Source organism: Osmia bicornis, unplaced genomic scaffold, assembly GCF_907164935.1.
Source record: "Osmia bicornis bicornis unplaced genomic scaffold, iOsmBic2.1, whole genome shotgun sequence".
NCBI lineage: Eukaryota > Metazoa > Arthropoda > Insecta > Hymenoptera > Megachilidae > Osmia > Osmia bicornis.
In genome coordinates, this window is record NW_025791117.1 from 28,867 (window position 1) to 56,663 (window position 27,797).

General features: G+C 45.1%; 2 protein-coding genes and 1 long non-coding RNA gene across 3 annotated transcripts; all 3 read right to left on the reverse strand.

Annotated features, from left to right (window-relative positions):
• Positions 1–4,622: 4,622 nt before the first annotated feature.
• On the reverse strand, positions 4,623–5,729 carry LOC114882432. Its single transcript, XM_029199321.2, has one exon. It carries the CDS (start codon positions 5,727–5,729, stop codon positions 4,623–4,625), a length of 1,107 nt encoding a protein of 368 aa, XP_029055154.2.
• A 1,739-nt stretch (positions 5,730–7,468) lies between these two features.
• Positions 7,469–8,245, reverse strand: LOC123988761. The gene has a single exon (XM_046289508.1). It carries the CDS (start codon positions 8,243–8,245, stop codon positions 7,469–7,471), a length of 777 nt encoding a protein of 258 aa, XP_046145464.1.
• Positions 8,246–23,532: 15,287 nt separating this feature from the next.
• On the reverse strand, positions 23,533–24,064 carry LOC123988759. Its single transcript, XR_006830292.1, has 3 exons — positions 24,047–24,064; positions 23,820–23,858; positions 23,533–23,723 (listed from the first exon to the last, which is right to left on the reverse strand). It is a non-coding gene; the product is annotated as an uncharacterized LOC123988759 (long non-coding RNA).
• Between the last annotated feature and the right edge of the window lie 3,733 nt (positions 24,065–27,797).

Here is a 27,797-nt window from a genome sequence, read left to right on the forward strand (position 1 = left end):
CCAGCATTTTCTTGCCACTTCTCCTCCCCTCCCCTCCCACTCGCTCTTTGTAGTTCCTCTCTCAGCATGTAACCCGGGGTGCACGATTCCACCCCTAATATCCATCTCAGGTACCTCTCCTGCAGTCTTTCTACTTCTCTCCATTCCCTCCACCCCCACACTTCAGCGCCATACGATATTACAGTCCATACTAATCTGTCCCATACCCAAATCCTCTTCTTCCAGTCTTTTCAAAATCTTCTTTTCCCAATCCCCCACACTTGTCTCATTACCACGCTAGCTCTGCTCACTCTGTCTTTTACGTGTAGTTCGCTCCCTCCGTTTCTTTTAAACGTGTATCCTAGATACTTGAACGCTTCCACCTCTTCCATTTTCTTTTCCTTCCAGAGCCAGTCTCTCTTCTTCCATCTTCCTCCCCCCTTTCTGAATCTCATCACCTTTGATTTTTCCCTATTCAATTCCAGCCTCTTCTTGTCCAGGTATCTCTCTAGCTTCTTTAGTAGCACTGCCATATCTTCTTCTTTCTCCGCCATTATCACCACGTCATCTGCGTAAGCCAGTGTGCATATTTTCCTCCCCCCATTCCTCCTTTCCTTATTTCCTCTTCCATATCCGCCGTCAGCAGATTATATAGAATTGGACTTAGCGGGCACCCTTGCCTTAGTCCTCTCGCCGTCCAGAAGGGTTCTGACATCCCTTCGCTCGTCCTTACCCTGCTTTTGGTTTCTCTCAATACTTCTTTTACCCTTTCTCTTAACCCTTTCCTTACCCCTCTTTCCCTTAGAGCCTCCATCAGCACTCCCCTATCCACCGAATCGAAGGCGGCTTTTAGGTCGACAAAGCACGCCACCACTTTCCCTTTCTCTTTCTTAATCTGCCTGTTTACTACATAGTTCAGTGTGAATATATTATCCATGGTTCCCATTCCTTTTCTGAATCCTGTCTGGCTGTCTGGTATCATTCCTTTGTCTTCAGCCTCTTTCCTTATTCTCTCCGTTAGCACCGCCGCGTATATCTTGTACAATGTTGGCATCAGGGTCACTCCCCTGTAGTCACTGGCTTGTTTTCCTTTCCCTTTCTTTCTGATTGGTGCAATTATACCCTCCTTCCATCCCTCTGGCCACCCTTCTCCCTTCCATACTCTGTTGCAAGTTTCCCAAATCCATTTCGATACTTCCTCCCCTCCGTACTTCCATACCTCATTCGGTATTCCATTTCCGCCTACTGCTTTCCCATCCTTCAGCTTTGCTACCGCTCTTCTGATTTCCTCCCTGCTTATTTCTTCCTCTTGCGCCCCCTCTTCTTCCTCCTCCGGCTTTCTCTCGCCACCCATCACTACTTTTTCTTCTGTCCCACCTAACAGGTTCATAAAGTGGATTTTTCACTCGTCCTCCTTTATATTTGCGTGAACCTGTTCTCTTTTCTTCCTTTCTCTGTTCACTATTCTCCATACCTCTCTGTCTGTTCTGGCTTCCTCCACCTCTTTTATGAACCTCTCGTTTTCCTCCCTCTTTTTATCTTTGCATAAACTGTTGTATTCCCTCTTTGCTTTCCTATAGCTTTCTCCCTCCGTCCGCCCCTTCCTCCACTCCCTTAGTACTCCCCTCAGCTCCCTTTTCCTTTTCTTGCATTCCTCATCCCACCATCCTTTTTTCTTACTCCTCTGCTCCTTTTCTCTGCTTTTTTCTAATCCTCTTTTGAATTGCTCTATCATTGCTTCCATATCCTCTTCAATTTTGCCGTCCCTGCTTCTCCTCCAGTTTAGTTCTTCCCTGAACTTTCTCCTCCCCTGTTCCGTCCAGTTTCCTCTCGTTGTTGTTCTCCTTTTCTTTTTTGCTTTCGTCCTTTGTATACCTCCCGCCCTCAGTTTCACTATCACCGGGTGGTGGTCTGAGTCTACACTGTCCCCCACTTCCATATATACAATTCCTTCCCTCCCCACTACTTCCGCTATCACATAGTCAATCACCGTGTCTCCTCTGGCCCCTGTGTAGGTAAATTCTCCCTCTTCATCCCCTTCTACGTTCCCATTCACAATTGACCAGCCCGTCTCCCTTAAAATTTCCAGCAATTTTTTTCCGTCCCCGTTGATCTTCTTGTCCTTGGATCTCCTATCTTTTCCCCCTCCTCCTCCTACCCTTTTTCTTGTGCTCCTCCTTCCTCTCCTGTTCTCGCATTGAAGTCACCCCCAATTATCGTCCTTCCTTCCCCCTCAATTTCCTCTAGCCATGGTTTCAGCTCCTCTATCTTTGTTTCCATGTCTCCGTTTACGTACACCCCCACCAGCCTCCAATTCTCTTTCCCCCCCTTGCATTCTGCCACCAATATGCCCTCTTTTTGTTCTCCTTTTCTAAACTCCCCTTCCTCCCCTATCATCTCTTCTTTTACCCCCATTAGCATCCCTCCCATTGCTCTTACTTTTTTGTTCCTTCTGCTCGCTAATTGTACCTCCCACCTGTACCCTTTTGGTAGCCTGTCTTTCATATTTTCCCACCCCCTTTCCTCCAACCATGTCTCTATGAGTATTACCGCGTCCCATTTCTTTATTGTTTCCCAAAAATCTTCATCTTTACTCCCGCACAGTTCCAGAATCCTACTGCCCATACTCCCCCTTCCTCCTCTTCTTTGTTTTTCTTCTCATCTGTCCTTTTACTTATTTTTCTATCTGTTGTTCCCTTCTTCTCGTCCCTCCTTCCGCTCTCTTCTTTCCCTCCCTCGTCCGCTGTTCCTTTCCTTCCTCTTTTCTTTTGCTTGCATGGTCTTTCGAAGCTTTCTTCCGCCTCTATATCCCCTTCTCCCCTTCCCCCTTCCTTTGTCCTCCTTCTTGGTAGGCCTTCCACTCTTTTCCCTCCCAGTCTACCAGCGCTCCTTTTTCGTCATCCCATCTCCACCATTTCCCCTCTATTCTTATTTTCCCGTGGTCTACCCACACGTATTTTCCTTTCTCTCTTTCTTCTCTTCCGATTTTTCTTCATGTCCATTGGGTCTTCCTCTCCGCCCACGTTAAGTCATCTTCTATCCTTTCTTCCCGCCCTTTTAGCCTCTTTTCATTTTCCATTATTCTCCTTTTCAGCTCGCTCGACTTTATTTTTACAAGTATCATGCTAGCGTATTTCCCTTTTTCCACCCCGCCAACCTCTTTCGCTTCTTCTATTGCGTCCTCCACCCCAATTATCTTTAGTATCTCCTCCGCCTTCTCTTTCACCCCCTCTCTTCTCACTTTCGTTCCTCTGATTATTATGTTTTTCTTCCTCTCCTCTCTCTCTTTCTTCTCCCATTTCTTTTCTAGCTCAATGATCTTCTCATTGACCTTCTCACCTCCTAGCTCTTCTTTTCTTTTTTCTATGGACTCCTGCACCGTTTTATGCACTTTCTGTTCTATTTCATTCCATCTTGCCCCCTCTTCTCCTCTCTTTTCTAATTCCCCAATCTTTTTTATCAAAATTTCTATCTTCCCTTCCATTTCTCTCTTTTGCTCCGCCCACATGACCTCTCTTCTCATCGTATCTTCTTTTAGTTTCTCCATTTCTCCTCTTATTTCATTTCCCAGGGCCCTCATATTTGCCTCCACCCTTCCCATCCTCTCTCCCAAATCTTTTCCTAAATCTTTTATTAACTCTTTTATTTCCCCTACTCCTCCTTCGCCTTCTCTTCTTTCTTTTTTCTTCTCTGGTGACCTCCCCGTCAAGCTACTTTCTCTAAACATCCAATCATTTGTTTGCCTTCTCTCTTCGTCCCCTTTTTCTTTCGGGAGTCCCTCTTCGTTTCCTCCCTCTGTTTTCCTTTTCCAGATTTCCTCTAAGTTTGACATACTTCCCAAGCTTTGCTTTCTTTCCTTTCTCAGGACCTCTATATTGGAGGGGCTGCCTCTTTTCCCCCTTTTTCCGGTTTCTCGGGTTCCTCCCTCGCCTCCCCTTCTTTCTTTTCCCTCGCCTCGTCCTCCATTCTCTGTGTTCCCGTCCTCTTCTCTGCTCCTTCTTCTTCTTTACCGGCCATCCCTTTGTTCCTGTGGCCACCGCCCTCCCTCCCCCAGGTGTCACTACTTTCGGCCTCTCCTCTCTGCTTGCCGCTCTTTTCTATCCTTTCTGGGTTCTAACCTCCAAACACTTCACTTTCTTATCGTCTAATTTCCTCTCCTTTCTCTCAAAATTGTTTTCTCCCTACACCTTCACACTATCTTTTCCCTTCCCGCTCACCCTCCTGCTGTCTTTATACTTTATTTCTTCACTTTTACGGCTTTCTCACTCTTTATTCGCACCGCCTGGCTAAGCCCACGTTCGCACACGACCGTTGCCACAACGGAACTCCCTAATATTATTTAATTAATATTGTATTTAAATAAATATTTAATAATATTTAATTCATATTATTCTGAAATAAATATTGAATATTTTAATTCTATTTATATTATTTAATTTATATATTATATATCTGATAGATATTGGTCTGTGGGAAGGAATATAATATTATTTAATTAATATTGTATTTAAATAAATATTTAATAATATTTAATTCATATTATTCTGAAATAAATATTTATTATTATTATTATTAGTTGTTGTGAGGCTAGCCGGGCACTCAGTCCTTGTGGACCATTGTACCCGGGCCGCTAGGCAGCCTCCTTACTGACTGTGCCTTGGCAGCTGGGCTTCTGTTGCGAAATTTAGAAGCACCGGCACCAGGCCAGCCGAAGTGCTTAAAGATGCGGGTTCCGAGGTCCCCAGGATTGATCCTCTCAGGGCCCTCAGCTCCCTGCATCTTAGAAGTACGTGGAGAGGTGTTTCGTCCTCCTCCTCGCACATCGGGCATTTCGACTCCTCTATGAGTCCCATGCGCGCGAGGTGTTTCCTCGTGTACCAGTGTCCTGTCACTAGTCCCACGAGCATGCGCAGTTGCGCTCTGTCCAGGTGGGTTAAGGTGTCCCCCAGCTTTTGTGACGGTCCCTCAAGTAGGGCCCTCGTGTGTCTCATGCCGTTAGCGTTATGCCAGAGCCTGGTAAATTCCTGGTTCAACCGGTCCTTAGCCAGGCCTTTCAACGCGTGGGTTGAGACTCCAATGGGGTACTCATGGCATGGCTGGGAGCTTATCGCCCCTGGCGTGCCAGTTCGTTGGCCTGGGATTCCAGCATGACCTGGTACCCATATCAGCTTAACTCTGTTTTTCAGAGATAGCTGTCTCAGTGTCAGTGCACAGTCCCTGACTAGCTTCGACCTAACTTCCACTTTGTGGAGGGCTCTTAGCGGGGCCAGGCTGTCACTGCAAATATAGATGTGTTCTCCTGAGTGGGCCCTATCCAAGTTGTATTTGGCGCAGGCCCAGATGGCAAACACTTCTGCTTGGAAGACCGTAACGTGGTAGTCCAGCTTGTGGGTCATTTCGACCCTTGGGCTTTCCCCCGCTACCCCGGCTCCGGTGCCAGATCCGGTCTTGAAACCGTCTGTGAACCAGACTAGTCCCCCCGGAGTCAGGATGTCGTTAGGGTCTTCCAGCCATTCCTCCTTTTCTGGGATGATTAGGTCGTATTCCCGTCTGAAGAGGTACTCCGTCCTGCAGCGGTCTCCCCCGTGGGTCAGAATTAATTCCGATCCCTGATCCCTTAAGATCTCGGTGTGCCCACCGCTCGACGGGTACCATTCTTCAGCTTGATACAGGCGGATGGCCGCTCTCCAAGCCGTTGCCATCACTACTAGATGGGGTGGCTTGATATCGAGCAGCGCACCCGTTGCCATGGTGGGCGTGGTGAGTAGCGCACCTGTTATCCCCAGCAACGCTATTCGGTATACTTTTTCTATTGTCCTTTTGTGTACTCCCCTCTTCATGGAGGTCCACCACACAATCGAGGCGTATGTTATAATAGGTTCAAGGATGCCCTGGTATATCCACCTGACCATCCTTGGTTTGAGTCCCCATGTGGGGCCAAACATTCTGCGGCAGGCCCAGTAGCTGCTAATTGCTTTCTGGGTCTGCTTATTCACATGGTTCTTTCAGGTGAGTTTTTTATCTAGTGTTACTCCAAGATATTTTACCTCATCTGTGAGTTGTAGTTGCGTCCCAAAAAGATGAGGAGCCTTAAAATAAAAGCGTCTTCTTCTTGTAAATAGGACCAACTCCGTTTTACTCGGGTTTACCGAGAGCGAGTGTGATCGACACCAGGATTCCACAAGTGTGATTGCCTTTTGCAATCTCCTCGCTAAATCTAGTGGGTATCTGCCTCTGACCGTGATCGCAAGGCCTTCGGCGTAACCCTGAACCTCAAAGCCTTTTGTGGTGAGTATACGCATGAGTTCGTCAACCACGAGGGTCCACAGCAGGGGGGACAGGACTTCTCCCTGCGGGCAGCCCCTCGCGACGTCGGCCCTCACCGTCTCCTCTCCCAGGCTTGCTGTGACTGTTCTATTCGTCAGCATATTGTGGATCCATCTTACGACGGAGTCCTTAATATTGTATCTCATCGCGGCTTCCTGTATAGCATCGTGAGGGGTATTGTCAAACGCCCCCTCGATGTCGAGGAAGTTGCAGGGAGCAGTTTCACCGTTGGACAGTGCACCTTCGATAAGACCTACCAGGTTGTGAAGTGCCGTCTCGGTGGATTTGCCGTTTTGGTAGGCATGTTGGGAGGGGTGCAGTGGTTTGCTGGCCAATACCTCGTCTCTGATGTACCTATCAACCAGCCTCTCCAGTGTTTTGAGCAAGAAAGAGGTGAGGCTGATGGGTCTGTATGACTTGGCAAGGTCATAGTTATTCTTCCCTGGTTTCGGGATGAACACCACCTTGGAGTATCTCCAGGCTTTGGGTACATAGCCCTTCGCTAGGCAGGATTTGAAGATTTGGCCCAGGCGCCTGTACAGGTCCTCTCCACCCTCTTGAAGGAGTGCTGGGAAGATTCCGTCAGTGCCTGGGCTCTTGAACCTTTTGAAGGAGCCGATGGCCCACTTCACCTTGTCCGTATTTATCACCTTTTCAGCTATTTCCCAGTCCGCTGGAACAGGATCGGTGCGTGCGGTAACGCTACGGCGCCGCTCCCGATCCTCTGTTACTGAGCCTGGGAAATGTGTTTGAATAAGGTGCTCTAGTGTTTCTTTGTGGTTGTTCGTTAGACTTCCGTTGGGAAGTCTAAGGCGATCCAACCTCGGTGAGGGGCCTATCGTGACGACCTTCCTTAACCTGGCAACTACACGTAGTGCCTCGGTTTCTTTGCAGAAGGTCTTCCAGGCCGTCCTCTTACTGGTTCTTATTGACTTTTTGTAAGCTTGCTGAGATTTCCTGTAGTTGTCCCAAGCTAGCTCCGAGTTGGCCTTCATGGCTTTGTTCAGTAGTTTGCGGGTGTCCTTCCTGGCTTGCTCCAATTTTTTGTTCCACCAGGGGACCCTTTTGCTACTGTTTCTGATTTTAGCCGGGCAGGCAGCCTCGTAGGCTTGAGTGATGGCGGAGCTCAGATGCTCCACCGCTTGCTCAATTTCGCTTACGGTCAATTTAGCCTCCCTTCCAGGCCCTCTTTATAGAGTGCCCAGTTGGTGGCCTTTGGGTTCCTGTAGGCCTCATCAGTGCCGCCCTCCCTGTCGTCTTTTAATTCAAAAGTGATAACGCGGTGGTCCGAGAGTGTGCTCTCGTCCCGTACCTTCCAGTGTTTGATGACCTGTGTCACCTTGGCAGAGCCTAGGGTCAAATCAATCACCTCCTGTCTACGGGAGGTGACAAAGGTGGGGGAGGAGCCTATGTTAAGGATCTCCAGGCCCGTGGTGGCGAGGTATTCCAGCAGTGCTGTGCCTCTGCCGTTGGTGTTTGTGCTGCCCCATACGGTGTGGTGCGAGTTGGCGTCGCAGCCGATCACCAGGTGCAGACCATTGACCGCACAGTGATCTATCAGGGCTCTGAGTTCCCTGAGGTTAAGTTTAACCTTAACCGCTGAAAGATCAGTTGTACAGAATTCATTGAGTTTCAGGGCCGTTATCTCCTTTTTAACGAAGACGCAGGCCCTGGGCCTTGTGGATGTGATATCATAGTAGAGTGAGCCACACCCCGTGTTTAGCCCTCCTACACGTTCCTTGTGGATCCAAGGTTCCTGTATGAGGGCTATGTCTGTCTGCCCCATCGTTAGGCGGTACAGGAGGATGTCTGTTGCCGCCTTGCAATGTTGCAAATTGATTTGCGAGAATCTGGTACCTTCTGGCACCTTGTTGGTGTCAGATGTGGTCCAGTCTCGCTTGGTTAAAGCAGGTGTGTTATGTTCCCCGCCGGGGCCCATTACGCCTACTTGTGAAGGGGGCCCTTGCCGGGGCCCGTCCCTCTTCTGCCTCTGGTACCGGCCTTCAGGGTGTGTGTCAGGGTGCGTTGGCTCCCCTTTTGCACACCCATTAGCCCGGTCCTTCTCCTCGCCTCCGCCGCGGTCGGCCTTCCCCTTGGCATTGCTGCCTTGGGGATGCTCCCGCTTGACGGAGGTCGCGTTTCGGCGGCCTTCGGTCCCTGGGAGGATCCGGCGGCCGCCGTCTGTGTGTTGCAGTCCCTGGGCTGTCGGCGCAGGGGGCGAGGGTCTCCGTGGGCACCGTTGCCAGCGCCCTAGGCTCCCCTTCACCTCCATCCACGCCACTCACCCCCGCCTTCCCTTCCTTCATCACCGGGGCTGTTGGTCCCGGTTTGTTCTCTGGGACCGTGTTGGGGTTCTTCTTATCCTTATCCTCCGTGGTCCCGGCAGGTCCCTCTCTGAAGAGTGCCCTGCGCAGTCCCACGTGGACCTCAGAACCCTGCCTCTTGATGAGGCTGTGTGACACAGGGTCAACCACCAGGACGAGAGTTACCGAATTCGGTCCCTCTCTCCTGCTCCACACTCTCCAAAGGTTTGTGCGGAGCCCTGGGTTTTGACCCTCCATCAGTCTTAGTAGGGCCTCCGTCGCCACCAGAGGTACGGAGATGACTGTCACCATCCTCTTTCGCCTTGGGAGGTGCCGGCCATCCAGCACCTGGCGGTCCGCTCCCTCCCAAGGCCTGATTTTGGAGGCATTGGCCCTCAGCCACTCCACCGCTCCGGTGTCCGAACAGGTCACGAGAAGCAGGCCTCCCCCGAACCGCCACTCGTCGAAACGCGGTATGGTGCTTCCTTTTTGGAGCCCACACAGCATCCCGACGATCGCCTGCTCGACAGCGGAAGCCTGCGCCTCAGTGAGGGTCGATTCCGGGTAGTTGGCCGGCGCGATAGCCAGCCTCTTCTTCGTCGTCAGCGCCTCCCTGAAGCTTATCGGCGAAGGAAAAATTCTTTGCCTTTTCTTGGCACAAGGCTGGGTATTTGGGGATATGGATGGTCGGGTCCTTTTGAGCCCCTTGCCCTCCATAGCTCCCTTACCGCTCGCCTGCGACGTCTCTGCGCGGGGTTTCCCGGTTACCGGGCCTCCTCTCACAGCGGCCGTCGCAGGGGCCGTCCCCGCCTTGCTTGTGTTCACAGCGGTGGCCGACCCGCCTGAGGTCCCTGGTTGCGCTGAGCGCGCCCTACGGGCTCTCTTCTTGGCGGCCCCGCTGAGCCTTACCTTCTTCCATGCTCCCGGGTCCTTTTCCGGGATTTCTCCCTGGTCGGCCCCGGTCGCACCGGAGGAAGGCTCCTCGTTGAGGGTGAGCATGTCCAAAGCCGGCAAGGTTGTGACCTCGCCTGCCACGGACATGCTCCCCCCAGAACCGCCCGTCAGTGGTGTATCGGAGGCGGTCCCCAAGATTGGGTCCCTTCCCTCCTCAACCAGCCCGCTTTCGGGTGGGTTCGTGTATATGTCTGTGGCTGTTGTTTTGTCCGTGTCCATGTTCGTTTCCGTGTTCGTGTCCATGTTTGTCTGCGTGTTGTTGTTGTCGTTTTGTTTTTTTAAGTTTTTGTCCATGTTAGTCCCACGAATATTCGGGAAGTATGGGTCCACCCCTGCAGAGCCCGCTTACAGGGGTAAGGCTAGATACAATGGGGGGACGCCTGGTACCCCAAGGGCATCGTTCGTGTCATCTTTACACCGGTGCCATCCAGCTTTCGGCACGATTGCTTACACCTTAGCTTGGGGAGCTGGTCCGCGACGGGGCTTTAGTTCTCCTGTGAGGGTTTTTGGACCCTCAGGGGTCCCTTATAGCTCCCGTAGGCCGGGGCACTCCGTAGGCGCACCTTTTCCGTATCCCGGTCACCGGAGGCGTCCCGTTCTACGGTACTTGGGGCCCAATTCACGCGCCCGGTCGTCCTCTTATCCGCCACCCGGAGACGCGCTCGGTTGGGGCTCAGCCTGGATCGACCGAAGGTCGTCCTGGTTCCCCGCATCCCTTTCGGGGGTTGGGGAACTCCGAGGAAGTAAATATTTAATATTTTAATTCGATTTATATTATTTAATTTATATTATTTTAAAATTTGTTAATTTAATTGTATGAATACAAAACAGATCAAATTCTATTATAATATCGTAAAATATTTAATAACGAGCCGCCTCCGCGGCATTTTTGCTCGCCGACTTGGCAGGGGGATTTTTCTTGCCCCCGTTCTTCGCCTCCGCAGGCTTGGTCCTTGATGCCTGTTCCTTGGGGCTGTTCCTGCCCCTTCAACGGCACTCTTCCTCTGGGAGGAGGAGGGGGCACAACCTTTTGCCCCCAATCGATGCCCCGCGGGCCGCCCCAGGTCCGCACAGAGGGGGCACTGCGGGGTGGCGCTACACTTGCTGGCCACGTGGCCCGACTCTCCGCACGCATAGCAGCGGTCGGGCCTATCAGCTTCGCAGGTACATCGCTGCCTAACATGCCCTCTTTCCAGGCAGCGATAGCACTGCAATGGCCGCGGTGGTAGCGCCTGTATTCTGGCCGAGGACCACCCGACCAGAACCCTCCCAGAGGCGAATAACTTTTTGAGTTCCGCTAGAGGGCATCTCGCCCAGACAGTCCCCATCCTTTGGGGGGAGGTGCGAATCTCCCCCATTTTAATTTCTTCAGCGGAGCAACCCCCCGCAGCGGCCAATGCGGCCGCCACCTCCGCCGGGGTGAGCGAGTCGTCGACACCGGTCACCCTAACCTCGCCCATTTTTATGGGGCGGGCAACCCTCACCTCGGTGAAGTCACCAGGTGACTGAACACCTGGCGGAGTCGGTCAGCCAACTTGGCAGCTTTCTCCGTCCTGTCCTCCCCAGGTAACTCGAGTACGAAGCCACCGGTCCGAGCTCTTCTGGGCATCAACGCCGTGATGCCCAGCTCCTCCAACTTGACCCGCTCCCGGGCCATGAGCATGGCCTCGGCGTATGAGACCTTAGCCGCGGCAGCTAGGTTGATGGTGGCCGCCGCAGTACGAGGAGGGCGGGGGGCCTTCTGCCTGGCAGGTTGGGCCCCTTGCCCCTTAACCGCCGTGCCGCCCCTCTCTTCTGCCCCTTCTGGGCAATCACCATGGAGCTCTGGGAGGGAGGGGCCTTTGCCGCTGCCGCCTTCTTCTCAGCAGCTTTAGCGCGGCGGCCGACCACCGTCACCCAGGTCCCATCCGCCGTCCTCCGATGTTCTTCGACAATCCGGGCCATTCTAGTCTCCACAAATGATGCCGGTTAGTCGGGTGCTGAGCAGGGCCTCGGCAACGGCTCCGTGGCAGGCAGGGTCCTATTCCGCACCCGCGTCTCAGCTTCCTTCCTCGATGCAGTGGGGATGGTCGCAGCCGCAGCTCCGCCCTTAACATGCTCCGCCCTCTTAAGCGGGGGCTGGACGGCTGTAATAGCGGCTTTGAACTCCGCCCGGAGCCACGACAGGCCCTTTTCGAGGAGAGCCGCAAATCCCCTCATCAGGTCGGACTCGAGGCCACCAACCTTTCCCTCCTCTTTTCCAGGTGCAGCAGCTGGGATCGGGACTTGAACCACGGGACGTTCAGGCCGGCAAGACGGTAAGTCGAAAGCTTCGACTGCGTCCTTCCTCCTTTTCTTGCCCGCCTCTATTCGAAGGCCTGGGGCCTCCAGGCGCCGGCACCTCTGTGGCAGCGACCCTGCACGTAATGTCTGCCAGGCTATTTTGCAGGATGTTGATTTGGGCCACGAGTGGGTCGGTCTGTGGGTCCACCCGGGCAGAGCCGCCTTACCCGGGTAAGGCTAGTACACCCGGGGTTGGCCGTTAGAGACTGATGCACTCATCAGCCACCCCTGGCGCTGACCCCAGGGGCGCCCTCATCACCGCGTACTGCAGCTTGGGGCTAGAGATTTTTTATAGCGGTTGTCATCCTCGCGCGCCGGCGAATGAAGGCAAGCCCCCCGTCCCAGCGAAACGTGACCTCTGAGTTACGGTGTAATTGCTTGGGCACTCCGGGTTCGCTACCCGCACCAAACCGCCACGCTGCCTGGCCCCTGGAGAACTCAACGACGCTGCAGCCGCCTTTTCGCCTCTCCGACCCAGGCCTTACCGGCAAGGGGGGCCCTGCCAGGATCCGTAGATCCCACCGGCATCGCCCCGGGTCATCTGCGAGGCTACTTCGACAGCAGCAAACGCCCCCCTTTCAGTCGCCTTGTACGACAGGCAGGGGTTACCGTGTCTGTATTCTATCCCCCAGACACCGGGGAGGTTTTGATGGGTTTTCCTTCCCTTGGTGTTTGGTCCGCGGTAGCTATTTTATTTCACTTCTACCCTCCATGCACTCCGAAAAGTGCATGGCGAGCATTCCCCTATCCGCCACCTGGGGACGTGCCACGTCGGGGTATCACCTCCCCGCCCAGCCAGTACGCTTGGCCAGGTCCGTGGGTCCCCCTGAAACCTTTTTTTTGTTTTTTTTTGGTTCAGTTGGAAGAGGAAATGAGTTTGCGCACGCGCGGGTTGGTTCCCCTTTTCGTCTATTCGGCTAGAGGGGACCCGGGCAGTGTGGGACTCGTGTCCGCCCTGAAAGGGCAGCCTGGCGCCCGTGAGGTGAAGGCAAACCCAAAGAGGCAGCGCCAGAAGGGGGCAACCTGGCAACCCAACCCTTAAGGGTTGACTTTAGCCGAAGAGTAGGCCACAGCCCTGAAGGGGCGACCTAGACGGGTAGCCCAGAGTGGGCACTCCCGGGGCTGGACATACTACCCACTAAAACCTCTCCCCTAACGTGGGCCGCCGGCACCTTTTCACTCGTTAGAATTCTTAAAGGAATACCAGCGTATAGCCACAACGACGCTTCGGCACTTCAACGCATTTCGCGTTATTGCGGCCGCCCGCAAGAACGCCATGCGCTAGGCACATGGGGCATCTGCGGATCCACGCCGTTGCACCTCCGATCCAGCGGTAGGACATTTTCAACCTGTACGGTAAGGCACAGGATTTTTCTTCGGCCACGACCAGGAACCGGAGCTCCTGCTCAACGGGTGGTCGCGCCATGTGTTCACCTGTTTTAACAGGGCTTGCTCTTCAGCACAGCCAGGGCCCGGGGCGAGTCCTTTGCCCGGTTGACTGTGCCACATCTTGGTAGGCTGCAATCCACGATGACCTGTCCCAAACGTACTTTACACACACACCCTCATGACAAGCATAGCGCTTCGAGTAGCGCTTCGAATGCCCCAAATATGCAACGATAAATAATGAATAAATAATGAGTAAAGAATAAATGAATAAATAAATGAATAAATGAATGAGTGAATGAATAAATAAATAATGAATGATGAATAGGTATTAATTAGCAGATGAAGCCCATGAATATAATAGAGGAGCCCATACATTCAATAACAGCTGTCATAATAAGCATATTAAACATACTGAACATACTAAAACTGGTTAAATGAAATCACAATTACAACGGGAAATAAATATATATATGCATCTAATGCATCTAATGCAATAGAGCAGTTAATGAATAGTTAACAGTAAACGAAACAGTAAGCAATATGAGAACGTGAGAAACTGTGAAGTAAACATAAGTAGTATTGCACGCAAGCAGGCAAGCGATCATATGTGAATTGGACATAAGCAAATGACCAACAAAACCTCCAAAACCTAAAACGTCAAACATACATACCTACAGCCGAGCAGCCAAATAGCAGAAGAGGAATATTTAACATTCAACACTAGTGCACAATATAATCACATAAAATTCAACTCAAGATAAACCATAAATTTGAGATGAAATAAACCAAGGATGTGAACCGTAAAGTAAAATGAAGTCGCCAGACAGATAGCAAATAGCAAGCCAGCTATGAGAGAAGAGAAGCAAACATAACATAACATAGAATGCTACTAATTATTATCAGAGGTAAAGGTAAATAAGGTACAGTATAAAATATAGAATATAGGGTATAACCAGAAAGTAAGCTGGGAAGAAAATAAATAGGTGAGCGTAATGTAATACTAATAATTGAAACCATTCATTAAAACTATTAAGTTACTTAAATTTACTTGCAGGAACATTTACGCGAGCACAACCTCAACGTGGTTGGCAAGCGAACATGATGGAGTACAATCAATGATCAAATGAAGGCAATAAAAAACAATTAGAAATTATTGCGAGCAAATCATCAATAAAAATAAGTAGCAACATATACCTCATAATGAGAATAATAGGAAGAGACAGAACTGTTAACATCAGAAATTAACCATAGTATTAAATGTAAAATGTAACATAATCCTAGTCTATTTGCAGGGAGCCCTAACGCCAGCCAATGGAAGTGGAGGTAGAGTGTAATTAACGGATGACAAGAGAAGAGAATACCCATCTGATATAATATGGGGAGGACATGAGACCTGAATCGGCATAAACCATAAGGCAGATCAAACAATTCAAATAGTTATAAATTGAGTAGATTATATTGTTACTGGATTATAATACCGCTCCGATAAGTATGGTATTAATACTAATACTGATACAGGTAAGTCGATGCAATACAGCGCGTGGTGAAAACTAATCAATAATAAACAATCAATAATAAACCCTACATACAACCATATTACTACTAAATCATAATATAAAGGTACAAGAAAACTAAACTACACCACAATAGATCAAAATTACTATGAACATATGTGCATATATAATATGTAACGAAAACACTCCAAATATAATCAATTTAATAAGTATACCGATGTAGATAATTAATTAAACTCCTCATACCATAGTCAGTTTAAATGATGCAGATCAATTACACCCCCTTTAATACCAATTAATAGAAAAGGCATATAGGTGCTAATCCAAGCCAGACACTCCTATAAGAAAGTCATATGAGATCCACGGTCAAGAAATTCAAAGAATTTAAGGAACCATAACGCATATATGTATGTATAGAAAACCATAAAGACATTGTATCATGCAGGACGGACTACCGCAGCGTATGCCTCCCTGAGCACCAGCCGTATTAACCAATACTGAACTAACACTTTCCAAATCAGAATCAAAATCAGAATCAGAATTGTAATTAAGAAAGGGTAATTAATGTACAAAAGATTGCATAAAGTACCGTAAGTATTCAAAATACACAGATTCACAACTGTCACAGCTGCACTGGAATTGAAGTAAACATAGTATGCAAAACATTATCCTGAGGGGGGGTACGAAGAGCTACAAAAGAGCAGTGAATAATACTATAGGAACATGGAACGTAAAACGTAACACTCAATTGAAGAAGAAGTCACTGAAACATGGCAAGTGACCAAGAATAAAAATAAGAAAAGAATAAAGATAGTGAATAGTGAACGGCGAACAATAAACCAATAAACCAATAAACCAATGCCGTTACACGTCATTCATATCTAAATTGCTAAAGGATATATGATATATCTTATAGTCTACAATTAATTGACAATGCCTGGGAGCCCAAACAACCCCCGAAAGCTTAGAAACAATGCATGATACTACAAGAGGAACTAAGGAGCTAAGAACTAAGAAGCAAGAAACCAGAATCAGAATCAAATCCACCCTTAAAATATGCAAAGGGATTATAAACGCAATATACGCATATGATATAAACTCATTAATCCATCCAATCCAGATAGACTCTTCTAAATTCCATAATACAAGACCCATTAAACTAAGTCAAATAAATATAACCGCAAATATAATCGCATATATAATCATCACAGATATAACCACAGCTATAATCACAGCAGGTAAAATAAAGCAGACACATAGTAATAATCTGTATCAAGTAATTTAATTCAATGCAATTCGATATGCCATATGCCATTGTTAATTACTCTGTACATTTACTTACTCAATTATAATAATATAATGCAATAGAACGTTAGGAAGTTATATAATAATAATGCAATACAATACAATTTAATACAGAATACTGGTTAAGTATAATCTAACATAGGTAACTAATATAGCTGAATAACTGGACACAATCCAAGGTCTAAAATAATAATATTATAATATAACATATAATATATTCAATGCCTAAAATGGTCACAGATTGAACGCAGGCAAATCGCAATTGAACGTAGATTGAACGTAGCTTGGATGTAATAACATTAATAACATAAATAAAATAATACAATATTATCATGGTATAATTCAATACAATAACAATACCATAATACAATATTATAACATAATATAATATAACATAATACAGCATATAATATATAATATATAATATATAATATATAATATATAATAGTAAGTAATATCAATGCACCGAATTCATAAAATGCACAAAACGGAGCTAATGATACCACATTAACAAATACACTGCAAATACACTACAATACAATACCTCCGAGCGTAGCACATTAGTACGCGCACTGTCACAGCAATCACATCCGCACGAATAAATACAAAATTCAAATTAGAAAATTCAAAATTCAAAATTCAATAATTTCAATAAATTCAAATCAATTAATTAATTAATTCAGTTCAATTGACACTTATCACTTAACACTTCGTATCACATCACATCATAGATGACCGATGACCATGTCAACGTCAACTAAGATAGGAAACCGGGCGAAGTAAGATAAAGAGCGCGACCATAAGCCATAAAGGACACAGATACCTAGTGTTCGAATTCCCTAGTCCATACCATAATGATTATCGACCATCAAATTAACCACCAAATCATCAAATTAATCAACTAATTATACAGAATATATAAACGTTCAAAAGCGAAAAGCGGAAATAAAAGCGAAAATACTTCAACAACTTTCAATAAATCACCGCGACGAAAACCAGAAGTAAGGTACCTACGAAAGATAACGATAGCAAAACGCATCGTAATAAGTAAAGCATGCAATACTCTCCGAAGATAAGCCGTAAAGCTATCCCTAGTCGGTAACCAACCGCAGCACCAGAGATATTACCAACCGCAAATATTCCATCCACCACATAATACTCGGCCGCTCGCTCCGTAACGGTTCCGTAACGGTTATCCACAGACCAATTATCTGCCGCGCAGCAATTACCTACCGCGCGCCAGTTACCCGGTACACACAGTTATCGACTGCAAAACCATCCATCGTGCAGCCGCGCAATCCTAGGAATCCATACTTACCATCAAACTTATCATCCAAGATAAGTCTGATATACAGTACAGTATTGCCGCGAAATAAGCAAGTGGCTCGGGACCGAACCGTTGCTTATTTCGAGGGAGGTAGCTATTCGGCTTGACTTTGTTCTCGAAACGGGACGATAGAGAACGCGAGAAACGAGTGAGAGATCCGAGGTAGCGGTAAATCATAAACTGATCGGCCGAGCAGCGATGTTATTTTTTGAACAAGGATAGAAAGCATTATATACATATATTCCATACTTCTCTTACTAACCGCTGTCACTGCTCAGTCGAGCGTGAAATTGATTAGCCTAAACATTGGCTTCGCGCTTTCATGGACCTCTCACTTTGCGGGCGACTTCAAACAAAGAAGAGGGGATAGCGACTTGCTTATTTCGAAGTCGAGACCACTTGCTTATTTCGAGGCAATAGTGTAATTTCACGAAGGTATAAAGCACACGAACATCAAATCATGCTTCCAGACAGATCAAGATGGAGGATAAATCAGTTAGTAAAATCAATCCTACGGTTAATTATTATATATAAATATGAATCATACGTTTGTAATAGGATGGAATGAAATAAATATAAATTACATAAAAATTACAAATTACAAACAATAAGGAAAAATAAAATGAAATCAAATGAATCAACCCGAATAAGATCCACAGATTGCGCAGATTGCAGGACACACTGTATTACTACATATCGCGCCGCAGAGAACAGATTATACAAAACAACAGAACAACAGAACAACAGAATCAACGGAATCAGGAATCGCCACAGAACGAAGGGCCGAATAAATAAATAGAATAAAACATTTAACTTAGACAAAATCAACCAGTAAAGTCAAACAACGTCAACAAAGCATGCGATCAGGAAAGTCCCGTGAACCCAATAAAAACAACTCTCGGTCAAATAATATTAGTTAGTAAAATAAAATAATAAATCAATGAAACTAGAATAAATCATGGTAACAGGCAACTAGCAGAAATGAAATATGAAGCAGAAATGAATCAATAAATCAAGAAAAATCGAATCAGATCAATGTATAGCTTTAATCAATCAACATCAAAATGAAAGAATGAATGAATAATAAATGAATGAATGTACGTAAACTGAATGCAGGTAAAACAGCTAAGGATATTCACAAAATGGGAACTACAGAAAGTGTATAACGCGCAAGATACGTAACCAACATAACTGACATACATAGCCGACATAATGTAATGTAATGTAATGAAATGTAATATAATGTAAAATAATAAATACAGCAAATGAGTTATACTCTAACTAAATATAACCGTAGGCCTTATTGGCTCAATACCCCCTACTTTATAAATTATAGATTATACGGTTATAAGTCATAGTGTTCGAAAATGCGTTGATTTCAACCGTCGCTACACGAACCGCGGCAGCACTCTGCAGCGCGACCGGCATCCACCATGGATGCCGGTCAGGCTGACCAATCACCGAGCTTGACGTCACCGGGAAGAAGCCAACGGCTCTTGCTACGACGAAACCGGCGGTTCGGCCATTACGGTTTTGCATCGTTACGGTAAACACGTGCAGTACTGATTCCAAAAATTTCTAGTGCAATTTCGATTCTAAAGAACTCAGCATCGCAACGCGAATTCTGTGCCGACGAACAACGCGAACTCGCGGTTAATCTAGTTCGTGCAAATCCACGAAATTAGTAGAATTTCGTAGTGACCACGTGTTGAACCAACACGTGGTTCTAATACAGCGCAATCTCAATCGCAAATTCTCCGCGACGCGGGTGAATCTTCACGATCTACGATCATCATAAATTCGTGCAACGCACAATTTATTGTAAATACTGTACATAGTGTATTTGTGCCTGTAAATATACATTGTTTGTTTTGTGCAATCTCAAGTGCATTCATTTTCAATTGCCGTCTCACTGCCGATCCTACATTCGGAACCGGTTCTCAATCGCAAGCTCAAGACCTCCTTACAATCTCGAACACTTTTGAACACATAGATTGCACGTTGTAAATTGCAAATTGTAAATTGTAAGCGATTGCGTCCATACAAATGCAAAAAGGAATAAAAATTTACACCGAAAGATGTATAACGATAAATCAAAGCACACCTCGCAAGCATCCAAGTTTCCGCCACGCGCGCAAATCCGGTCGTAAATAAACACGCTTGTATGCACTCTCGTACAGGGACTCTCCAACAACCAGGCAACTGGGCAGCATGCATCGATTCAGAGTAAAGAAGAGAGATTCATATTGGGGCCTTGCAAGACAACAAAATCCGCCAGCGTAGTCGCTCCAAACGACAATAAACAGCCGTTCAAAACGAACGTCTTACCGATTAGGTAAGGAAGAAGAAACACTGTGGCCCCTTTCTTTGAGGTAACTCGGCACTATTCTAAGCTGTATTCACTATTCCGAGCTGTAAATGCCACTTCCAGCGCAGCTGTGCAGAAGAAGACCAAGAAGATTTTTATGTAACATTTTACCATAGCTCCCACCGGTTGGTAGATATTTGCAGATTTACCTCAAGGAATGGGGCGTCACGCAGATATTCCGAGATATTTCTTCTTCTTCTTGCTCTTCTTCTGCACAGCTGTGCTCGAAGTGGCACTTACAGCTCGGAATAGTGAATACAGCTTAGCATAGTGCAGAGTTACCTCAAAGAAAGGGGCCACAGTGTTTCTTCATCCTTATAATTTTGGTGCGGCTTCGGAACTTTTAAATATCTCGATATATCTCGAAAACTACGCATCTGCTCAAAAAATGGCATTGAGCATAGGCAACTGGGCACATCGATTCAGAGCAAAGGAGGGAGATCCATATTGGAGCCTTGCAAGACAACACAATCGGCCAGTGTCGTCGCTCCAAACGACAATAAACAGCCGTTCAAACGAACGTCTTACCGATTAGGTAAAGATGAAGAAAAACCGTGGCCCCTTTCTTTGAGGTAACTCTGCACTATTCTAAGCTGTAAATGCCTCTTCCAGCGCAGCTGTGCAGAAGAAGAACAAGAAGAAGAAGAAATATCTCGGAATATGTGCGCGACGCCCCTTTCCTTTAGGTAAATCTGCAAATATCTCGGAAACGGTGCGAGCTATGGCAAAATGTTGAAAACCTTTTTTGTAGCAAATTAAATTTCCTTCTATTTATGTTCTATGACATTTTTTGTTCAGATGCGTGGTTTTGGAGATATATCGAGATATTTAAAAGTTCCGAAGACGTACCAACACTATAAGGATGAAGAAGCACTGTGGCGCCTTTCTTTGAGGTAACTCTGCACAATTCTAAGCTGTATTCACTATTCCCAGCTGTGAGTACCACGCCACTGGCGCCGGGCGTGCTGACACTCGGATCAGAGATCCGCAATGCCGCCTGACCACCAGTACACCGCCCTCCGGGGGGGCAGGCGCGGGGCCCGGGGCATGGCCGTGACGCATATTGCGTTCATCGCCTCCCGGAACTACTTGGCCTCCCCCGCAACGTCCGCGACCGGCCTGGCAAGGGCTGCGGCCATCAGCATGTCCTTGTCCAGCCTCTTCAGTACCCAGCGACGCAGTGGCGGGCCACGCGCCGGCCTGGGGGCGGCGGGGAGGGAGTAGCTGAAGGTGATGTATACATGATCACTCAGCGTCTCCCTCGCCGCCACCCTCCAATTTTGCAATGCGCCCGACCACAGGGACGCCCAGCCCAGATCCACAATGGATTCCCCCTGGAACCTTTTTTTTTTTTTTTTTTACGTGGGGGAAATCTTCGAAAGACGCCCCCAGCCCTCGTGGCGGAGTAGTGCCGGATTTTTACCGACTAAAACCCCCACGGTGGCCTACGCTGTGTGTTAGGGAGCTCACCGGGACCTCTGACGAACAACACCGGGGCCCAAACACCCATGGCGCGTTGACGCCGCCTTGCTCGGGGGAGGGTCTAGCTTTGGCCCTCCCCCTACGTGCCAAACTCCGCCGCCATCGGGGGCCACACCCGATGACGGCACTCCTCGGGCCGCGTGCAATAGGGACCGAGGCCCCAGCCTCGGCCCCCTGCGACCCTGCGGCCCCGCATAAGTTTCGCGGGGCCGTGCGACCGGTGTTGGGGGAGGGGCGAACGCCCCCGGTGCTCCTCTTCCGGGGGATGACTGGTGTCCCCCCACAGAACTCCTCTTCATGGGGAGAGGGTGCTCCCCCCATCCTCTTCTCCCGGTTGGGGGCGGTGGGCCTGGTATGTACCGTCTTCACTGCCCACCGCCCCATCTCCCTCAGGTGACGCCGTCAGGGGGTCTCCCCCGACGACGCCCCCTCCTTCTTCTGCGGATGGTGTCGGTTCTGTCCCGACCCCGCTCCGCTTCCTCCTTCAGGGCGATGACCGTCTCGCAGTAATCGGTCACCGCCCTCCACTGATTCTCGCCGGCCAGCATCTCTTTGACAAGTGCCGCCGGCGAGAGATCACCACCAACTTCGCACCGCAGGGCGTGACGGGGCCGCGCAAACGCTGGACAGTGCAAATGTATAATGTATAATAAGTATGAATATATAATAATAAGATATGTTTTTCTTTATTTTCAGAATTTATTCAGACGTTGATGATGGAATTACAATCAAAAAATTATGGAGTAGAAAAGTTGAATAGCTACATTACAGAAATTGAACCGTGTGGAATGAAATACTAGGATAAATAACAGAAACGCACTTCGAAAACAGATGCAATTACTTTCTCGCAGGATATATAAGGAAATATGATTAAGGTAAAAGAAATATTAAATCTTTTTTTTTTTCAATACATTCTTTATTCCAAATTAATGATTTTGAGTACAATGTATCAATATATAATAATATGATTTCTTTTTCTTTATTTTCAGCATTTGTTCAGACATTGATGAGCATTCTCGCAGGATATATCAGGAAATATGTTTGAGGTAAAAGAAATAATAAATCTTATTTTCATTAATATATTCTTTATTCGAAATTAATGTTGTTGTGGACAATGTATCAATATATAATAATATGATTTCTTTTTCTTTATTCTCAGGATTTATTCAGACATTGATGAGGAAATTACAACCAAAAAACTACGGAGTAGAAAAGTTGAAAAGTTACATTAAAGAAATTAAACACTGCGGAATGAAATACTACAACAAATGAGAAAAACGCACTCTGAAAACAGAGGCAATTACTTTCTCGCAGGATATATAAGGAAATATGATTAAGGTAAAAGAAATATTAAATCTTATTTTTTTCAATACATTCTTTATACCAAATTAATGATTTTGCGTAAAATGTATCAATATATTGTAATACGATTTGTTTTTCTTTATTTTCAGCATTTATTCAGAATGGAATATTTCAATACAACTGTTCAACTCGTTTGAGACAAATTCATGACTTCTAAACACAATACAAGCGCTATAAAAAAGATACAAGTGAATGGTGAAATAGAAACTCTGTTTCAAATTATTTTTTTTATAAATTATTACTTGGTAAAACTATTTATTTGAAAGTAGAAGAAAACACTGTGAATTGTAACTTAAATTCTATATTAAGGAAATTAGAATAGGAAGTTAAATTTTAAGGGTTTTACCTACTTTTATTAAACTATTTATTTGAAATATGCTGGTATTACATTGTTTTTAAAGTCTATAACGTGCAAGACAAACTTATCTAATTTAATACTACTCTTGCTCGAATAATTACTGCACTGTATCTATTTCATACATCTACTACATAATATCTCTGTTGCAATTTTCTCCTCCGTGTCTGATCAAACGCTGAAAATAAAGAAGAAGAAATCATATTATTATATATTGTTACATTATACTCAACCATATTAATTTATAATATAGAATGTATTAAAACAAATATGGTTTAATATTTCTTTTACCGCAAACAAATTTCCTATATATCCTGCGAGAAAGTAATTGCATCTGTTTTCAGAGTACAATATTGTTTTTTGTCCTAGTATATCATTCCACACTGTTTAATTTCTTTAATGGATCTATTCAAATTCTCTAGTCCAATTTTTTTTCCTGATCAATGTCTGCATAAATGCTGAAAATAAAGAAAAAGAAATCATATTATTATATATTTATACATTGTACTCAATATTAATTTGAAATAAAGGATGTATTGAACAAAATAAGGTTTAATATTTCTTTCACCTTAAACATATTTCCAGATGTATCATGCAAGAAAGTAATTGCATCTGTTTGCAGAGTACGTTTTTGTCATTTGTCCTAGTATTTCATTCTACGCTGGGAAGTATCTTCAATGTATCTATTCAACTTTTATACTTCATCATTTTTTGGTAGTAATTTCCCCATCAATATCTGAAAATATAGAAAAAGAAATCATATTATTACATATTGATATATTGTACTTAACAACATTAATTTGAAATAAAGGATGTATTGAAGAATATGTACAAGGTTTAATATTCCAACTGTAATATTCCATTGTTCACGCTAATTGGAAAAAGGATTAAAACATTCAGAAACAAAGAAGACTTATGGAGAAAAGATAGGAAAGGATATTCAACTACTTAATGTTAATGAATTAATGTTTTATTTCACCATAGGTAAATATAACCTAAAATCTTACAAAACGGAATTCACTAAATTTCTTGACAATTGTAATAGATAATATTAATTACATGTAGTCCGACAATATACAGGGTGTTTGACAACAGGTGGGCAATATTTTAACACTTCGCCAACCGCACGCGCCACAGCGAACTATACTTTTCTCACCGCGTTCGGATAAGCCAACCTAGTGTATTTTATTATATACTGTACTTTATATAAACAGAAAAAGTCCGCAATTAATTCAGTACAATTCCACATCAACAATAACTAATAATAATAAAAAAAAAGAAAACGCGTTGCTACGGTCAGAATAGGAGATCTCCCCGATCGGTTATGCAGCGACTTGCTTTAAAGCGGGGAAATCTCCCCATTCGGTTGGCTAAGTGTTAAGGGGTGATTCTAGGGATCAAAGTAAAACGAAAATCAAGAATAACGAAATAGCCTTTACGGCTTTGTTTTCCAGTTATTAACGTTTAAAAATTCGAGTAAAAAGTGCCAGAAACCTGCAATCCGCTCAGCACCGACAACCGAACGTCAGCTGAGCAGGGGTCGGTACAGTCATAACCAAGAATCGAAGCCGAATGGTGGGGTACCGAGAAACAGAATAGCACGAGGTAAGTTTCTACTATTGAACGATTCTTGGTTATGACTGTACCGACCCCTGCTCAGCTGACGTTCGGTCGTCGGTGCTGAGCGGATTGCAGGTTTCTGGCGCTTTTTACGCGAATTTTTAAATGCTAATAACTGGAAAACAAAGCCGTAAACGCTACTTCGTTATTCTTGATTTTCGTCTTATTTTGATCCCTAGAATCACCCCTTAAAATATTGCCCACCTGTTGTCGAACACCCTGTATTGTGCCTGTTAACATTTATTTTTGTTGGTAATCTCCAGTACTGCAAAATTTTCCAACGAAACACGTAGCACATGACAAAACGTAACGCGTTATGCAGCTGACGCGATATAACTGTAGAAATCAATAGGAACCGATGATTCCACTATTTTTCCATGCATTTTCACGATCAACCCCTTTTTTTACCGAAAATCACGAGTACTTTCCAATTTGTTAACGTGGGAAGGTGCCTATCATGAAAAATATGTTATTCTAAATATGACGCAATAAAATAGTAAAAAATCGAAAAAATCATTATTTCCACTATTTTTCCATATATATGCCTGATCGTCCACTCTTTTTACTGAAAATCGCGAAAACTTTTCACTTTTTCAATGAGGAAAGGTGCTTATCATAAAAAATAAGTTGTTCTATATATATATTTATATATGACGCAATAAAATAGTAAAAAATCGAAAAAATCAATGTGTCACTATTTTTCCACGCATTTTCATGATCAACCCCTTTTTTTACCGAAAATCACAAGTACTTTCCAATTTGTTAACGAGGGAAGGTGCTTATCGTGAAAAATAAGTTGTTCTAAATATGACGCAATAAAATAGTAAAAAACTGAAAAAATCATTATTTCCACTATTTTTCCATATATTTGCATGATCGACCACTCTTTTTACTGGAAATTACGAATACTTTTCAATTTTTTAGCGAGGAAAGGTACTTATCATGAAAATAAATTGTTACGTAAACGGTTCAATAAAATTGTAAAAACCGATAAAATTGACAATTCGACTATTTCTCCATGCATTTACAGATGTCCAAGTAAGAGCAAACTGAAGGATGAATCGCTTATTTCATGAAGCAAATACAGTCAGGGAAACTACGTATAACTTTTGACAGGTATAGGTTAGAGTGAACCATATCTTGAAAGTACTTATCGAATTTCATATTGCAGGAAGTAGAATGCAGGATCGAATAATGTTGTCCAGTAATAAACACGCGAAAGTTTATTTGAGTTTAATAGAACTTTTTATGTTGCTGACAATGGCATGGCATGGTACGTACATTCATACGTACTCTTGGCTACTCTTCCTAAAGTAGCATGTATCTCTGTACAAAAAGAAAAAGAGCATATAACAGTGGCTTTTCAATAATTGAATATGACAATCAAAATCAAAATGGGGGTATATTTGCCATTATTTGGTACGTAATTTGGTGGATTCCAAGTATGGGTGCAGTTGAATATAATGTATCAATATATAATAATACGACTTCTTGTTCTTTTTCTATATTTTCAACATCTGTTCGCACATTGATGGAAAAATTACAACCACAAAATGATGGAGTTGAAAAGTTGAATAGATACATTAAAGAAATTAACCAGCGTAGAATGAAATACTAGGATAAATAACAGAAACGTACTTCGAAAACAGATGCAATTACTTTCTCACAGGATATATCTGGAAATATGTTTAAGGTAAAAGAAATATTAAAATGTTACGTCCGGGTTAATTTTCCATAACCCGACCTTGCGTTTCCCGTCTTGTGCGCTGCACTCGGAAGAATTTCTCCTACGGGAGGCGCAAGGAAGGGCATTTTTCTTGATTTTTCCCATTTTCGTATCTTGTTCGCGCTCCCTCTAACTTGTGTCTCTTCGTTGAGTGCGCTGCACTTGAAAATATTCCACACGAGGAGCACAAGAAAGGGGTTTGAGATTAAAATAATAATTCTTCCTTTTCTTTTCTCTCATTAGCTTCAATAGTTCAACCGTTAGTATACCAGATTTGTGTACCTCGCCAGTGCGTAGCATTTGGAAGTAATCCCAGGCGAGGCACACAAAGGGGGCTATATTTAGCTCTTTCAAATAATACAAAGTCAACCTTTCCTTGGGATGATTGCCTAGTCGAAACTGCGTAGTTCAAAACTTCGAAAGTCAAAACCGTTAAGGGAGAGGTATCATAAACATCCTTCGCCGCGCGGTTAAGCAGTGCGACCCACTTGGAAATTTCCCATCTAACCGCGCCGTTTCAAAGAAAATTCTTGTTCGACCCTGCTAGCGAGATACCTCTCCCACCTGCGAAGCATGCGTCAGCCGACTCTTCCACAAAGAATGAATGCAATTAAGATCGAAACAGCTAGCATGAAACGGAACGAAACTGTTTGAATGACTATAGAATGCGAGGGTTTGCGTGACGACCACTGAGGTTTGAAATTGTCGACCGACGTTCAAGAACGTTCCAAGCGAAGGTCGACTAAGGCAATAAACATCAACAATGAACTAAACGTTAAACGTAGAGCGTTTAGAAAATACGAAAATCATTAAAAATTGATGTATGCGGAACAAATAACGATTAAATGCAGTAACATATTTGCATATATCCGCGATCTGATAATAACTATGAATATCGATTACCTTTCTCCGTAAACCGCCGGAATACAAATAAGAACGGAAAAATTTCGCGTTATTCATTACTAGTTATTCAATATAGTAAGTTAATCATCTATTAAAGGGCAAATGTTCTTCGTTACCGAAATATCATTTATAAATATCATCTATAAAAGCCTCTTCTTAATTAATAAATTCAAACAAGTAAAGTCGTAACAGATTTCGAACATTCTAGAAACTTTAGAATTGCGACGCATGAAATCCGCGTAGCGTTAGAGGGGTAAAAGAAAGAGATAGCTTACGGAAGATAGAGTCGGAAGAAAGGTCAAGAAGGGATGAGAACTCGGGAAACGCGCCTAGACGAAACCAATACGCGCGGCCCTTCCCCTTCGACACGTATCCTGATTTGCCAAATGATGTCCCCACTTTGGGCCCATGATCGCGGGTCGAACCCTGAGATACGATCGCTTGACTGAGGCAAATCACTCTTCGTCGAAAAATCGTGAGGTACGTGACGGGGAGCCCGTGTTCGCGTTAAGCAAGAGTTGTCGTGCGAAAATCGTTGTGATTAGCTGCCCGGTAAAGTCC